The following is a 17,500-nucleotide window of genomic DNA, read 5'->3' as shown; positions in this document are numbered from 1 at the left end:
TGCTGTCCAACAGGCTGGAGAGGTCTTCAAGTCAGCTGGTCCTACATATTGTCTGATATAACATCCCAGCAATGGGAATAAGAACTGCAATGGGATGGGCTCCCACCCAATCTGTGCAGGTGCTGAGAAGGTAACTACAGAGCTCAGCAATTGTGGTGGGATCCTGCACCTCCCACCTTGCTCCCGAGTTGGACCCTCTCTGTTTGGGCTGCCTCCACCCTCAGTCCCACGGTCAACCCACAGAGTCTCTTGGCTGCTCAAGCCCTGCATCTACTGAAGAATTAATTTTATGTTTTAGCAAGGTTTCCTTTTCTGTTTGGCTCTAAGTACTTGTCACAGGCAGCAAAGAAGTAAATTTCTGGGTGTGGAAAAGGCAGAAGACTAAAGCCACTGAGCATGCCACGTTGCAATGTGTGCACACTCTACGATGGAAACCATTTGGCAGAGCACACCAGCGATAAGCTGGGCTGAGGATGATGTTGGGCATATATGTACAGCTGGATGCTGATGCATGTGTGAAAGAGATCATTCTCCTTACTTGGAATGCAGTCTTTCTGCTGTCACAGCGAAGACTGTATTGGGAGAAACTATCAGCTCCTCTCAGGGCAAAGAAGAGAAACCTTTCTGCTTGATTCTGAGACTCTTCCCGCCCCTCCAGTTACAGCTATAGCTTTGCAGTATCAGGATCATAGAATAACTCAAGTTGGAAGGGACCCATAAGGATCATTGAGTCCCAACTCCCTGCTACTCACAGGACTACCTAAAAATAAACCATATGACTAAGAGCGTGTTTGGTTTGGTAAAGCTGCAGCTGTTTCAGCAGATGGGAAAGCAGAGTTAAGTAAGGAAATAAAAGGTTCTGCCCAACGAGCTGTTACATGAGCTTTTAAAGTCAGAGCTAACACAGTCTATACTGATTCCTATGCTGTATGGGCTGGAGCTACCCAATGGCTTGGGAATTGGCAATGATGTGACTGACAGGTAGGGAGAAGATAAGTGTAATAATTCCCTTCTGATGCAAGGACATTTCCCTCTTGCAGAAGCTGGTACCTAGAGGTACTTAATCATACAGACGGGGAGGATTTCTTGTGTTTGTGAAAGGAATAACATATCAGAATGGAAACAGGAATTGCCTGCTTTTCCTTGAGAGCCTGTCACATTTGTGACACTCCAGGAAAACATTTGTGAAGGATTCGCTGGGTCTCCTCGATGTGGGGCTACAGCAAGAGAGACCACCCTGGCTCTCTTGAGGGAATCTGATGAGAGAGGACTTGGGGGAACCCTGAATCCTGGCTTTTATTATGCCAAAAGAGGAGAGGCTGAGGTGACCTGTTCACCATCTTGAAATCAAGAAACAAGTATTATTCTTTAAGTAAATTTCAAACATTTAAGATGTGGCAGTGTAGGGTGGCCAACCTACCATGTAGAGACTTCTTACGAGTATCCAAACATGTTCTGGAAGAAGTTGCGTGGACACAGGTTTTCTTGAAAAGTGATAGAGCCCAAATGAGACCAGTACTGCTAAACTTTGCAGCTTCTGTGTGAATGCTGTGAATCCAACAGGTTTGTCCAAATAGGAATGAGGGAGTTGCTCCTCTTGTCTGCAAACCTTCTGTGAAAGCAAAGATTCGGCTTTTGGGCAATGAAGGGCCAAAATTCTGTTTGTTGCTTTGGCCCCAGTGGAGATGTACGTTTCCAGCTGGGGACAGCAGTAGTTTCTAATATCTTATAACGAATCTGAAAAACGTCAACAGGGAAGCAAAGGCCTGCCTCATAGCCTCTACTCAGGAACTTTGTCCAGCCTGCCTTCCTCTAGGCCAGCTGAAATTCTGTCTCAGTTTGTCACATGCAAAAGGCCTCACAGTGTCTCTCAGCCAGCCTAACCCTGTGGGCAGCTGATCCACGGGCACTGCACACACCGGGGCAGAAATCCTCTGAGGCAAACGTGTCTCCTACAGCTGTAGTCATGCAGGACCTGACCGTGAAAACTTGTGATTGCTGTGCATATTTCTGTTTGGGATAGGTGCACCTTTCCGGGCAGGAGAATAACATTTCTGCTGAGCAGGTGAGACTGCTTTGGGGTAAGCTGGTGATGTGAAGCAGCAGTGTTTTGCTGCTGCAGCTTTGAAAAGCCATCTCCTCAGGGCCGTGAGCTGTGGGAGAAGTTTCCTGCCTCGCAGCTCCGGTGTCACAAGCTTGCAGCGGTTCCCCATGCAGCACAACTGCCCAGCACTCCCAGCAACCGCCCGAGCTGCGCCAGCAGCCCGCCATGACCGGCCCTTTACGCTCTTGTGGCACAGGCTTATGGCCCAGGGCTGGTTGGTACTTTCCCTGGTAGCTGAGGAGGGGTGGAGGGAACGGACAGAAGTCCTTGTCTCTCTCCTCTGGCAGGAGGAGGACGTGTTTCCTCCACGAAGGGGGCCCTTTCCTCCCTGCAGATCCTGGCCAGCTGCCTCCACCCCTGCCTCCCTTCCCTTTTCCAAAAATGGAAAAAAAGGAGAACAAAGTATAAAATCAGTCAAAGAACAAAGGAGGGCTGGTGTTCCAATGGCAGGAATATGGACCCCTCAGCTTGTACCGAACCTGCCCCAAGGATCCAAATCCAGCAGAACATTGGAGGGATCCCCCTTTGACAACCCACTGACCTTTCCACCAGGTCTATGTCTCAAAGACTAGATGTGGGAGGGTGGAGCAAGGTGGGATAGGATTCCATCCTAAAACTAAGTGATGTGGAATGATAGAGAAAGGGGCAGTAGAACTGCAACTCAGTATTAGTTGTGTGTATCAGGGATAAACTGCATAATTGCAAGTAGCTGTGAGAAATCATAGAGCTGTAAATTGATAACAGAGGTGTTAATTAATTTCTTGGTCATTTAATTGATTTATTAAATTCTTAGTAGTGTGTTGATTAATTGACAGTCTCTTGAATATAGTCTCTGGGACCAAATATGTCTCAAGCTTGCAATCTAAAGAGGAAGGTCAGATCCTGAGATAACACTGGCAGAAACTGGAAACAAACACCATTTGCAGCTATGAAAGCATTAACTCTTCCCCTGCTGATTGACCTGTTTATGTTGGCCTCAGCACCTCATGAGTGCCTTTCTCCTAGTTTCTTTTATTCTGCAAAACCGTGGCCAGGCCTTTTTAGCCCTGTCTGTGCTCCTTTCAGCAGATCAGCAGCAATGCTACAGGATAATTTCCTGCTCGAGCAGAGAGTGCTTAAGAGAGGAAACTTCTTCCCATTATTCTCACCAACTGGTTGCTCCCTCTCCCACCAGTTCATTGTGTGGTGGTGATACTGATTTTAGTGTTTCATGAAAGTGATTTGCGTGAAGAATGTGGTTTATTTTTCTTCTCCATTAAAAAAAAAAAGAAAAAGAAAGAAAAAAGAGCAGTGGTCTTGGACGCAGATTATTTTTTGTTTGTTTGTTTATCCAGCACAACCCAACACAGCACAGTAGACACTTGTATCAGCATCAGGGATGGGGCAGCTAACCACAGAACAGAGGTGGGAATGAGATGCCAGGGTGGAAATGGGAAATTCCTAAACCAGTGTCACAACCAGAGTTATAACAATGCTCCTGCAAGAAGTTGCAAGTGCATCAGCAGTATACTGACCCTTGGCTCTCTCCTCCACTGACTTCTTTGGTTGCAATGCAAACACTGGGACTTAAAGCTTTTACTAGTCTAGTCCTTCTACTTCGTACCAGATGATGAACCTTTCAAGGTAAGGAATGTACGCAAACATCCCATGCAGCAGAAATCCCCAGCAACTCCCGGCCAGTGTGGCCAGGCTGCTGTCGTGATAATATCCATATTAGCTTATCCAATCCTGACTTTAACTGGACAACAGTTCGGCATTAAGAAGTTGCACAGCAAACATGGCCAGCCTGCCACACATGACCTCACACATCTACTGTACAAGGAGGATTTTACAGCCAACAGAAGGTTCCAAATCAACTCACTACTCAATTCAAGCTACCAAGAAAGGGACACAGCAGGGATGCTCTGCTCACGGATGCACAGTCAGAACTCTTTCACACAACAAAACCAGACTAACACAAAGGGGGTCAAAAGAGACAGACCTGCTGCTGGGCACGGCTGCCCACCACTGTGTGGAGATCCTGCTCCCTGATCTCTGCCTTGCTCAGAAGGTGTCAGTGGCTCAGGAGGGTGAGTTATCAGAGTGATGGTTACTTTCAGTAGCATGCTGCAGCATGGTACGAATCATGATTCCTGGTGCTGCAACTCCAGTTCAGTAGGAAGCTCAGCCTACCTAACGCAGGCCCTTTCGCAGGAGAGTGGTTCCCTTATGCCGCTCTCTAACTTACAGCTCAGAAATAGCAGTTTCAGTTCCATTGTCTGTTATTTTTCATCATCTTTACTTTTTCTGTTGCATTTAGACCGCGAGCTCTTTGGGGCAGGAACTGCAGTCTGACTTCTGCTAAGGGTATAGCCAGTAACTGATTCTGTGGGGACCTACCCAGGCCTCTAAGAGCTATAGGAGTAGACTGGAGAAAAGACAAAATAGTTAAATCCCATGTACCATCAAAGCAAATCACTGCAGAATAAAGTTTTTGGTTGAGTGTCACAGTGGCGCCTTCCCTATCCTCAGACCTGAGTTCCTTTCCCAAAGTTAATGTGCCAAGGAGTGGTGGGCATCCAGGTCTTGTTCTGACATCCTGGGATGTGGCCAGGATGCCCACCTGATAACAAGGACTACAGATGCCATCATGAAGTATGCTAATCTGTTAAACTTTTTGCCCTTTCCACCCAACTTCCTAGTTCAATATGCAGGGATTGTCCTTCTGAACCTTTCTAAAAGTGCTATACCTGACTGTATGTCTTTACCTCTGCCTCTTGCTATAACATCTGCTGCCTCCTGATCCAAGACAGACTTGAGGCATAATGCCTGTTTCTCATATGCTGGAGAAAGTTTTACCTCTTTCAGATAAATCTGTATCAAAGAGGAATATGTAAAGAGGAATATGTTAAGAGGAAGGCTTTTGCAATAAATTGCATTTTGCATCTGTGCAAACACCTACTGTGTACAGAGTCCATCCCTACCTAAACCCGGAGTGCTGCTGTTAGGGTGGACTAGTCAAGGGCCTTGGCTTTACTCAGAGACACGGCTGAAACTCTTGCTCAGAGTTGTACCACTTACCCTTCAACAGTGGCTGCACAAAGCAGGGACAGGCACCAATTTTTCCGTCTACCTTCATTTGCTGCATTGTACAGCTAATATAAAAGAATGGGTTTGTACTTGCGCATGCATGTATATGTGTGTGTGTGTTTGCAGGGAGATGTGATCAGGAACTTCCCTTCGGCACTTCTGCAGGCAAACCCAGTATCATCTCCTGAGATCCCTCTTTTGTCAGGACATCTCAAGAAAAACTTTGCATTCCAAATTTGGGGCATGGAGACTGTTTCTAGCAATTTACATTTTCCTGCAAACCAGTCTTCTGGTGCAAGTTTTGCTCTGTCCCATATCACCTCCAGCCAGAACCGCAGCTGCCTCTTAAAACCTCCTGTAAAACATTGCTCACTCTCTGTGCATATTATCTGCCCCGTTTTCTTCCTCAAAACACTGCTGCTGTGGTTTCCAGAACTGAGTTGGGGGAAACTCAAAAGAGAAGTCCATTGCAATGCTTTTTTTGCTGTCTTGTTGGACAGCACAACAAAGTTTTCTCTATTGTGAAAAGATTCTGGCGACTCTAGAAAATAGGAGACCAAGACCTTGCAATAGCCAAGCTTTTGGTCCAATGGCTGAAACAGAAACCTGGCAAATGCATTGCTTTATGTGGAAATGACACAAAATTGTGCTCAGATTTAAAAAATCACCCAGAATTGAATTTTCAGGGTGTATTTTTAGTCCCAAACTGGAAGCTTCCAGCTCTTCAGGGATATGGATATCATTGATGAAAGGGGAGGAATATACAGACAGAGGTTTGGGGAATTTGGGGGAAGCAGAGCACTTGTTCAAGACTTCTGTGTGTCTGATTTGCAGTGATGCCTCTGACAGGGGTCTTCTACCCTTTTCTCACATTAGAAGTCCCTCCTGGGGAGACCCTGGCTTTTCTCCTTCATGTGATATTCGATTGCTTTCTCTCCCCTTCATTGCCATGCTTAACCCTGCCACATGTCTCAGCAGGATCTCCAAAATCCATCTCCCTTCTGCTACATCCTGGGCAAATAATTGTTGGCATTGACTACTACACAGCCTGCTCTGTTGTTTGCCTCACACATGATTCTCCAAAAGGGTTCATAGACTTTCTCATGTCTGGAGATGCTCTGCAGGTGAACACTAGCTTGTTCCTGTTCCTGGCCAGTCCAGCATGCTCACAGTAATATTCTCACCTGCGGGTACCAAACACACTGAAAAGTTAAATCCGCCATGCAGAGAGGCTGGGTTGGCGAGGGGCTGGGACTTGTCACTCAGAAGACAGCCTCATGCAAAGAGCAGAATTAACATTTAATGATAACTTTTTTTTAACTTATCAACACAGAATATGCTGAAGGAAGAAGGAAACATTAAAGATAAGCCATGAATAATTGTTCCCTTCAGGGTGGGCCAAGCACACTTCACTGAATGGTCTTCTTTCAAATTCTGCTCGAGTGATTTGTAGGACCAGTATGCTTTCATGAAACAGAGAGAGAGCCTTTTCCACATCATTGAGATATCAACTGGACAAGGAGTCAAGGAAAGTACTGGAGGATCAGGGCACCCACCTATGAAGGAGGAGAGTGAAAAGGGGCACAGTAGGTCCTTGACATCAGCCTGAGCGATTTCACCCAGGACTGGTCTTCGGCTTGAAAAGAGATGCAGAGGTACAGGCGGGGAACCGAGGTCCTTTACAGCTGGGATTCTGTGGCAGACTTACTCAGCCTACATTGCAAGATAAAGCATTTGTGTGGATTCAGACCAGCTTTTCATCAGCTCTTTCATGAGCTGCCCTTTCTCAAGGATATTCCTTCAGGTCCTTCATTCAAAGTGGGGTTTCCTTCCTCAGACAAATTTGACTGCCAGTTCACAAATTCTATAGCAACTTGTGAAGCAAAGGATGTTATTCCAGTTACTGTAAGTGCTGGAGTCTGCGTTTCCCTTGATGTGAATTGCAGCACATTTTTCTGCAAAGACTAAATTGGGTTCCCCGGGTTTCCAGAACCTGTAAAAGAAAGTTCCTCTACTGGGAATGCACTGGCATGCATGATGGTGGGAGCGAAGTCACCTCAAACGCTTGTAGAAGAGAAAGGGGAAGATTACTGTAACAGAGATCAGAAGCTCTGGCAAGGCAAAAACTAGTCATGTTTTTGACTAGAAAACTAGTCAAGTTTTCTGACTTATAGTGCAGTTAGGGACAGAGACCCCTCTCTGGCACATACCTGCCTTTCACAGTGTATCGGTCGTTTGGACTGAGGGGTGTGAACCACAGGACCTTCCTCACTCCCCCCCGGATACTCACGTGTCTGCCTTCCTGTATGGAGTCTGATCCACCCACTGCCATTGCCCATTTTTGTAAGCAGTTAAGCCTATGTAGTATTTTGTTTCATAAGCGTTAGTAAATACTCCTTTCGCCAAGTTGAAGAGGAACTCCTGGAAAAAGCACAATCCCCATGAGGTGCAGGAGGGAGCAGAGGGAGGGGGCAGGAGTCCCTGTGGGGTGGGGCTGGTGGCGGAGGGGAGCGGGTGCGGAAGGGATGCAGAAAGGACACCCCCCCTCCCCTGCAGGGACAAGGAGGGGCTGAGCCCCCTCCAGGGCCTGGCACTGCCTCTCGGGCTGCTGTGTCCCTCTCTCAGCCCTGCACGTACCTGCTCTGCTTCGGTGTTGATCACCACCAGGTGGGAGCCCATCCCAGTGCAGTTCTGCTCACTCTTATCCCAGGGCATCCTATCATCCGACAGGTAGTAGCAGCTTTTTTGAAAGCGTTTCCAGCCCTTTGGGCAGCACGTCCAGCCCTCCTCTGTGGGGGAAAAAATATCCTGCTTTTGAACAAGATGTGCTGTCCTTCATCTTAGTGAGCTCAGTGTAGGGTTCCAGTATTAGGGGAGGGGTTTGAACCACACTTTTAATCTGGATGGAGGTAAATGCTCTCTTCCATGCTCCACAAGTAAAGCTGTCAACAGCCTGACAGGCTCCTGTCACAAGGCCCCTGCCTGAAGTGGCTTTCCCTTTCTCTATCTGTTCTGCCATGTCCATGCAACCCCTGTTTGGTGAGAAACAGAGTTGCTGCTTTACCATTCCTGAGGAAGCGAGATGGGAAGTAGTTGGCCAGTGCTCCTCTGGGAACACTGCCATCAGAGAAGTGTTGTCCAGCTCTCTCAACTCATGCAGACTGACAGACATGTACAGTACACTTCTCTGACAGCCTTGTTACCACCACAGGCAGCTCCTTACACCAGCCAGGTTTTCCTAGAGATCTGCCTTATAGCCAGAAAGTCACATGAAGGACTAAAAAACCACAGATATATTATCTCAAAGCATGAGGCTACACGCCTTGAGGCTATTTATCTATATCTATGAGCTGTGTATATTATACTCTGAATATACATCTGTATAGAATATCAGGCTGAAAAGTTCATTGAGTAAAGTCAACAAATCCACCCTTGTGTGTGCTACCTTAGACACTTGCTCTGAATCTCAGACCTCAGATGAACTCTCGCCTTGGGTTTCCCAGTCAGCAGCTCTTCAGGGGGTCGCATGCAGTGACAATGCCCTGGTCAAGCCAATGAGCCAGCCCACTCACAGCAAGCAAGCACATCATATTCTTCACAGAATCTCAGAATCACAGAATCACTAAGGTTGGAAAAGACCTGTAAGATCATCAAGTCCAACCATCAACCAACACCACCATGCCCATTAAACCATGTCCCACAGTGCCACGTCCACACGTTCCTTGAACACCTCCAGGGATGGTGACTCCACCACCTCCCTGGGCAGCCTGTTCCAGTGCTTCACCACTCTCTCTGTAAAGACATTTTTCCTAATATCCAGCCTGAACCTCCCCTGGTGCAACTTGAGGCCATTTCCTCTTGTCCTGTCACTCATCACTTGGGAGAAGAGACCAACACCCACCTCACCACAGCCCCCTTTCAGGTAGTTGTAGAGAACGATGAGGTCTCCCCTCAGCCTCTTCTTCTCCAGACTGAACAACCCCAGCTCCCTCAGCTGCTCCTCACAGGACTTGTGCTCCAGACCCCTCACCAGCTCCGTTGCCCTTCTCTGGACACGCTCCAGCACCTCAATGTCCTTCATGTAGTGAGGGGCCCAAAACTCTTACTACAAAGTTGAGCCAGATAACCCCGTGCCCTTCAAGACTTGTCTTCACAGCACAGAATCTCACGTATCCCATTCTTGGCACCAAATGGAGGGAGTAGAGTCCAGTGAGTGGAACAGCTAGCAAAACTTTTGTTAACCTACCTATGCTCTTATGTATTAGATCCACTCAAGGTGCTCCATTATGTACCTTTGTAGAAAGAGAGACTGTGGCACTATAGAGCATCAGAAAATACGCAAAATCAAGTTCAAGCAGTCTAAGGGACTTGGAGCTCTCTGTCTCTGTGCTGCCCACCCTGATCTTTCACTGAACTGCTGGAGGATGGCCTGTAGCCATCATGTACTCTGCAAAACATTTCTATCCGTTCCTAATTCCACAATGAAGGCTTAAGTTTTCCCACATGACTAAGCAATGCTGGACAATTTCTTCTGAATTCTGAAGTGTGTGGGTTGGGAGAGTCTGTCTGCTGTTCGATGGACATGCTTGTGCCTCATGGAGATAGGCAGGGTTTTTTGCAGGGAACAGCAAATTGAGCATGTGTAGAACACAGCTTGTCTGGCCTTCCATAGACGTCCACCATAGGAATAGGTGGACCATACTTATTTTATACCTGCAAACACCTTTTTATCATGGACTGTAACGGGAGTCTGAAGAGCTAGCTCAGATGTACTCAACGTGTAGGGGTTAGCCCCTGTGCAAACTGCAAACTGTTTCTGAATGCAGTGCACAAGTGAGAACAGATCTCTGAACTGAGTTTGGGAATTTGTACCGCAGGAATTCTGGCACTTGTCATTGCCATCACTTCACGTGTGATTGCAGCCCAGCTCTCCAGCTACTCTAAACTGCATAACAACATCCTCCTACCACTACTACCTCTGTCCTTCACAATGACCATGATGCTTGTCTGAACAGGCAGTGAGCCAGCACAGGGAGAGGAGCTGGGCTGAACCAGCCCTTAGAAAAGGGGCTGTATCAGAAACAGTGTGGGCAGCAGGAGTAGGGAGGTGATCGTGCCCCTGTACTCGGCAGTGGTGAGGCCGCACCTCGAATGCTGTGTTCAGTTTTGGGCCCCTCACTACAAGAAGGACATTGAGGTGCTGGAGCGTGTCCAGAGAAGGGCGACGGAGCTGGTCTGGAGCACAAGTCTTCTGAGGAGCAGCTGAGGGAGCTGGGGTTGTTCAGTCTGGAGAAGAGGAGGCTGAGGGGAGACCTCATCGCTCTCTACAACTACCTAAAAAGGGGCTGTGGTGAGGTGGGTGTTGGTCTTTGCTCCCAAGTGATGAGTGACAGGACAAGAGGAAACGGCCTCAAGTTGCACCAGGGGAGGTTCAGACTGGACATTAGGAAAAATGTCTTTATGGAGAGAGCGGTGAAGCATTGGACCAGGCTGCCCAGGGAGGTGGTGGAGTCACCATCCCTGGAGGTGTTCAAGGAACGTGTGGACGTGGCACTGCGGGACATGGTTTAGTGGGCATGGTGGGGTTGGGTTAATGGTTGGACTTGATCTTACAGGTCTTTTCCAACCTTAGTGATTCTGTGATTCTGTGAAAAGGATGAGTCACTTTCAGCTAGATTAGTGAACTGGACTAGCAGTTGAGGGGTTGTGTGAGGGCCAATGAGAGGGGAAGAGCAGGAAGGGCGGTCAAAGGTAGGTCTGGACCAACCCACCCTCTTCCACTGGCCCAGAACATGTTTTCATAGCATCCTAAGTAAAATTGTGCAATACAGCATCTTCTTTCCACAATTCTCCAGCTTCCTTCCTTAAAACAATCCAGCTCTGGCTGACACATTCCCAACCTCAAAGGCTGACTGACACCAGAGCAAATTTTGGTGAGGTTCTTAGTGTTGCGTATGAGGCTTTTAGCGTCACTCACTTTTGTTTGCAGATACGTTGGGGATGCAGTGCCACTCTGTAGCGTTCTGGAGCAGAGTCTTGTGCTGGCTATGGCTTCCGTGAAGGAAAACAACTGGGAAGAGAGGAAAGAGAAGGAAAGTGCTACTGTCATCCTTTCCTCCTCATTCATCAGCAACCTGTCCTATCCTCCACCTTCTGGCTTAGAGCCCCCACAGAGACTCTGTTACCTTAACAAGCTCTGACATCTGTATTGAACAAGGAGATGAGAAACAGCAGGCTGTTTCCCCCGCTACTGGTCACTCCCTCCTTTGAACAGGCATTAATAGGATGAGCTCCTCTCACCTCTGCTGCCTGAGAGACTCATTTTCCCAGCCAACAAAACCAGTTTAGACGTCCTTTGAGGATGGGGTCAAGAAAGGGCCAAAGAAGTCATGGGATAAGCTTAATAAAGGTGGAATATTAATATACATTCCCTCTTAATCGTCCCGGGCATTGCAGCTTTAGAGGACCACTTTTACCCTTATCAAGAAAGGGTAGAACTGTTGAGGCCTTACCCAATGGAGTTAAGAAGAAGCACAGAAGAGGCATCACAGAGCAATATGATACTCCCGGACAGTACAAGGAAAGGATTTCCCTTTTGGTCAGTCCAGGCAGTGTGGGTGGGATGCGACTGGAGCATTTTGATAGATTCACCCCCACCCTGCTAAAATATGGGCAGCCTGGTACCAGTATTTCCAAGGAGATCACACTGTGTCCTTGGCTGCAACATTGTCACGGAGAGCTCTGAGACCAGGTTAGGAGAACCAACATCCAACAGCCAGCCTTCGGGAACCTACTCAGATGTCCTCTGACACTAAAGAGACTTCTCAGCTCTTGGTGGGAGGGGAGCAATTGGCTGGTTTCATCCAGGACTGGCTTTATTCAGGCAGGTGGGATAGTGAGTGGAGCAGTGGGAAGGAAGGCCCTGCCAGGGAATGAACCTTAACTGTGGAAGGGACCTACTCCCTGACTAAGAGGGCAGAGGCGGGAGAGGGGCATCAGAACAGGCTGTTTTGGTGAAGGTCATTTGCCTGCTGGCAGAGAGACTAGGATATTATTTTTCCATCTGGCAAAAGGCAGTCAACTGCTCCCTTCATCCCAGGGGGATTAAGAGATCCTGGAACCCACCAAGGCAGACGGTTACAAAGGCAGTTTTGATGGCAAGGACAGAAACAAGGAAGATCCAAGTGTTCAGCCAGGAGCAGCTTCTCTCTTCTGCTGGGGCTGAAAAACACAAGGCAAGAGTAGGAATCCCCCAGCCCAGAAATGGGGGCAGGATAACCTGGGTGGCTCCGTACCCCAACGACCTGCTGGTACCCTTGTTCCAAGGACTGGGGAGCCCCACAGGTGCTGTAACCAGGTTCTGCTGTAACCAGGACCTGCTGCCTGTCATTAGCAGTGGGTCAGACCGACAGAGTAGGGCAACACAGGGACTGCCCTGAAGCTGCTCTTTTATTTCACTTTTTGTCACAAGCCCTGCCTGTACTCTTCCCAAACTGCACTCCTCTTTTCTTTGTCCTGTCAAACCTCCTTTCTCCTCAACACATCTTCCTTGTTGCCCTCCGTTACCCCTGTCATTCACTGAATGCTCTTCCCGTACCTCCCTCCTCTTCACCTCTCATTAGAGCTTCTTTCTCTCAGCCACCTTTATTTTGGCTCTATCCCCCAAGCCCTTTTATGCAATAGCGTATAGTCACTCAGAGGAGTGACTGTCCAGCTCAGTGTTTGCAGAGGAGGACACACAGAAGAGGTGATTTTTTCCACAGGGAGAATGAGCACTTTGAAGCTCTTGGGAGAGCCCTTGCTTGGTTCTCCTTAGAGACACCAGAGATGGGAGCAGTGACTTGTGCTTAGCTTGATGCAGATAGTTTTACCTGGATAATGATAGTAGGATAGCACTCTTCAGTCCCATCGTTTACAGAAAAACCACTGAAGTGGATGGCAGACCATAGTCTGCCTAGGCTTTCATTCTCCCTGGCTCTGGCAAAAAGGTTATTCTCCCAGCCCAGGCACTCCCCAATTCCCTCATCTGTTGGTTTGCTCTTGTCCTAGGCCCCTTCTCCTGATATGAGGCCAGCCACTGTACTATGCCCATTACCTATCCCAGCTCTGTATTTTCCCCCACCTCCTCCTCCTTCTAGAGAAGGACAGAAAGGAAAGCTTTGTGATTACCTGCAGTTCCAGGACTGACTCTTTCTTGGCGATTCATTATCTCTACCACAGCATCACTCTTCTCCACCAAGAGTCCACGTTACCAACCTGGCCACAAATACAGCCTTCCTCCTGCACAGAAGACTGCACTAGGGCATCTCCCACACCCGTGAGGTGTCTTCACAGTCTCTAATTCAGTGTGCAGAAAAAGACGTATCTTGGGTGTTCCCCACAGCACTTGCAGATGGGGGAATTTTCATAATTTCTCTGCCAGGACATTTCACCAGATGCTCATTGCAACACAGAGGCAAATGAAAACAGATTAAGAGTAGTATCAGTCCAGCTCAACCAACCTCCTTTTCCACATATTCAAGCAGTTTCACAGGACATATTAGTGGCCTTACCTCTTTGGTGTTTGTTCTTCCCTGGTGAGTATGTGTGTGAAAATGCCTACACTGTTGGTATTTGCTAGCAAAGAGCTAAACCCACTCACAATGTCCAGAAAAAGGGAGTCAAAACATACCAGAAAAGCATATCTGTGACTCAGTCTGAGCAAGTCCCTATGTGAAGCTTGAGCCCGGTGACCCAGAGCACAACAAAGACCTTGCCAACACTGTTTTTAACTAATTGCTCATGAAAAGAGGATGGAGCTTTGAGTGGAGGGATTGCATATGGCCTGTCATTATGGAGCTGGAGGTCAGAGGGGATCACTAGACGGTGCCAGAATCCCTGTGCATTACAGATCATGAAGTTTTACTTGGTCATGACTGCAAAAGGCACAGCCATACGTGGTGGTTCTAGCACTGCTCAAGGCAACTTGATTCAAAACCCAGCAGGATGAAGTGTCCATAAGGATACCCCTAAGGATAAAGAATCCGTATTGGATCTCATTGTACTCTGAATGGACTGAGGTGGGTACGCAGCCTTTGCTCTTCCATGTTGCATTAGCTAGTTTCTGCCTGTGAAGAGATATGCATGGATGCTTTGAGGAAGGAATAGGATAGCTAATGCAATAGCACAAACATATCAGTTGAAGTCTCAAAAGAGCAGGGCACAAAACTGATTACAATTGTATGTAGAAAATATCCTCTGAGTATGTTTTTTCATGCACAACATGCTGCAGGCAGGGTCGAACCATCCAACAGCTCTGTTGCATTGGAAAGATGGTCCATACATGCACTTGCTGGTATTGTCGTAGAAGGTATGAGCTACTAGAAGGCACCAGCTACTAGATTCACAGCGCAGTGAGAGATCTCAAGTGACATTTTAAAAAGTTCTCAGCCGTCATGCTGGAGAACAGAATTGAATTGCACCACAGATGCCCAAAAATGAGAATGCATTGTATTTGTTATTGCTCTAAAATATACTTGCTTTTGTACATTCGGGCAGGGAGCTGACTTCGGCTGATCAGTATGGAGGATGCAGAGGGTGCAAAACTTTCCGAAGGAAAATGTGCTCAGTTCATGTGGTTTAAATCTAATCAGGATGGATCTAAGTGGTTTAACGATTTATTCATGACATGCAATTAACTGACAAACCATGACCTGTATATTCAGGATCAGTGTCAGCAATCCAACAGATAAAGCACAATACCAGACACAAAATATTAATAAACACCTACAAATTTCTAAGCGTCTTGATGTAACTAATCCCCATAAGCTCTAACCTCCACGTACACACACATTCACATGACTACTTGTGCAACCTCCCGTCTCCCACCCATGCCACAGGAAGTGCAGGCTGCAAAAACACATCCCCTTTTCTGGGAGCAGGGGTTCCCCTATTCTCATGCATGTCCTGCTGGAGAGGTAGGGCTCGTGTATCCACGCCGCTTTCTACAGTCTGCTAACCCACAGGCCAGTGAGAAAGCACCAGGTCACATATGCACACTGAAGTTGTGGGTCTGGACATGTTGCACCCCTTACTGCCAGGAAGGCAGGCTACCCACGGCATCCAACAGGGAGGATGCTCTGTTACAGACAGAGGTTGAGAAGTTGCAGGGCAAATGTCAAACCAGATTTTGACTGCCACTTCCTTCCCACTTCTCTCTCTTCTCTCTGTTAAAAATGTTCTTGCTTATTCTAAACTTTTTTTTCAGACTGATTCTTCTCTGTCTCAAAAGCCTTTCGCTGATTCTCTGGTTACTGTTAAGCCAGTTGATATAGTCATGTTCTTCTTTAATAATAGTGGGTTTGGGGCGAATGCCCTCTCAGATAGTTTCAGGTATTCAACTCACACAGCTGTTTACGTTCACATTCCTGTTTTATCAGTTGTTGCTCTCCAGGCTATTTGACCAAGAGGAAGGTCTGTGCAAGCACTCTCAGGTGAAAGCACTTTGGTATGTGCACAGGGTCTAAAGCAAAGAGACAGCAAACGACTTTCTTTTCAGCATCACAAACCAAGCTGACCTCACAACATTCAGGTGACTAACATCTCTGTCCAACTCCGGGATAAAGAGTCTCAAAGTGGTGACGGTAGCCAAACTCCTCACTGGCCTGCACAGAAACTCCCTAGTAGTCCTGGTGCCAGGCAGCTGGAACCAGTGATGGGAGAGGTTACCACCTCAGTGGAAGGCTCTGGAACCATTGCAAATACCTTATATTTCCAAAATGGCAGGAACTTAGTTCTCTTTCCATAAACACCAGCAGCATGCTTGGGGAGAGCATGTATCAATGAGCTCAGTCTTCCTGTATGTCCACAGTTCTGTAGGTAAAGATTGTCAGCTGTTTTCTACCTGCTCCAGTCATGAAGAGCATCACGAGTGACCCTTGGTTATTTCGCTTCACAAATATATGTGTCAGATCAGTGTGCTGGGACAACAGGGTGGCACCAGGCAGTGCAGAATTGCCAGGGACTCCTGCCCCTGAACCACTGAAGACATGGTTATAAGAAGTGCTCTCCTAGAAGAGGTACTGGAGAACCTTGAACCAACTTTCACAGACCCTTGCAGTATAGACAAGAGCCAACAGGGATGGCATGGATACAGACAAGATCAATGGGATATGAACTAAGGAAAATATTGCAGTTACAGGTGTCTTGCAGGACTCAAGGTTGCAGAAGACGACAAAGAATGCAACTTTCCTCAGAGGTACTCAGGATCTGAGAAGCTGAAAGCCAGAAGCTGGAAGATAAAACTTCATCAGCTTTTCTGCAAAATTATACCGCACAAGAAATTGTTGCAGTGCCTATTTAAGAGGTGGAAACACAGTGAACCACATGTCAGGAGCACTGATGGTGCCTGGTTTTAGAAGCAACGAGCCACCTGAAGCAGGTTGGAGACTGCATGAGAGGGTTCAAGCACCAACAAAGAACAGCAAGTGTGCTCACGTTCAGAAATGAACTTGTTGGATCTAGTTAACTCATTCTCAGGGGTTGATGGCAGTTTCACCATCACCTTGAATCCCCTGGGGAGTCCTGCTTTCCAGTTTTCTTGTATTCAGAATGATTTGAAGGGAAAGCCTTATCTGCGACAGTCAAATAAAGGCAAGACGTCTAGAAGGGAATACTGACAAAGTGAAAGGCAGAAAACACAGAGGAAGTGCTACCAGCCATGACAATATGGGAAGAGAGACTTAATCCCACAGGAAGTTCTTCCCAGTGTGCCTGTTTGCGTTGCACTTTCAAGGACTGAAGACCAGCTCCACGGTCCTGAGCCCCAGCAGTATGTATGAAAGTGCAGCTAACGGCGGCAGCCGGCGGGCTTAGTAGTTTGTGCAGCAGTTTCCATGCTTTGTTTTGAGCAGCAAAGTACAAGCAGCCCAGGAGGTTTCTGGAGTGCCCTGATGATAACTTTCTGACACAGGTTATGGAGGACCTGATGAGGAGATGTGTGTGGTGGTGCATTCCTTCCTCCCCCCGGCTTTTTTTCCTGGGCCGCTGTCAGGAATTCCAGCTGGGCCTCGGCCTTTGCGCAATGAATTGGGCGGTTAAGCATCCCTTGACCATACCAGGAACACTTGCATGGCTAAGGTGGGGAGTAGCACTGACTGTATCAGGCATTCCTGTTACCCAGCTCAAGGTGGATAACGAGAGCGGGAATAATCAGTCATCCCCCGACAGCCTTGGAACATCCCTTACCCGGACCGTAGCCCGAGTGGAACGGCACCAGTGTTACTGGAATTCCAGTAACTTTCTGGTAACTTTCTGGCAACTAAAGCCAATCATCTTACGAACCTATAA

At 47.6% G+C, this 17,500-nt stretch overlaps 1 protein-coding gene across 1 annotated transcript; it reads right to left on the bottom strand.

Annotated features, from left to right (window-relative positions):
• Positions 1-7,006: 7,006 nt before the first annotated feature.
• Positions 7,007-13,379, bottom strand: LOC104261607 (C-type lectin domain family 4 member E-like). The gene is made up of 6 exons (XM_059817275.1): positions 13,343-13,379; positions 12,299-12,394; positions 11,151-11,243; positions 7,811-7,962; positions 7,464-7,594; positions 7,007-7,166 (listed from the first exon to the last, which is right to left on the bottom strand). Exons 1-6 carry the CDS (start codon positions 13,377-13,379, stop codon positions 7,007-7,009), a joined length of 669 nt encoding a protein of 222 aa, XP_059673258.1.
• Between the last annotated feature and the right edge of the window lie 4,121 nt (positions 13,380-17,500).

Source organism: Gavia stellata, chromosome 4, assembly GCF_030936135.1.
Source record: "Gavia stellata isolate bGavSte3 chromosome 4, bGavSte3.hap2, whole genome shotgun sequence".
Classification (NCBI taxonomy): domain Eukaryota; kingdom Metazoa; phylum Chordata; class Aves; order Gaviiformes; family Gaviidae; genus Gavia; species Gavia stellata.
The sequence above is the reverse complement of the archived record's forward strand: the minus strand, read 5'-3'. Positions and strand labels throughout refer to the sequence as shown.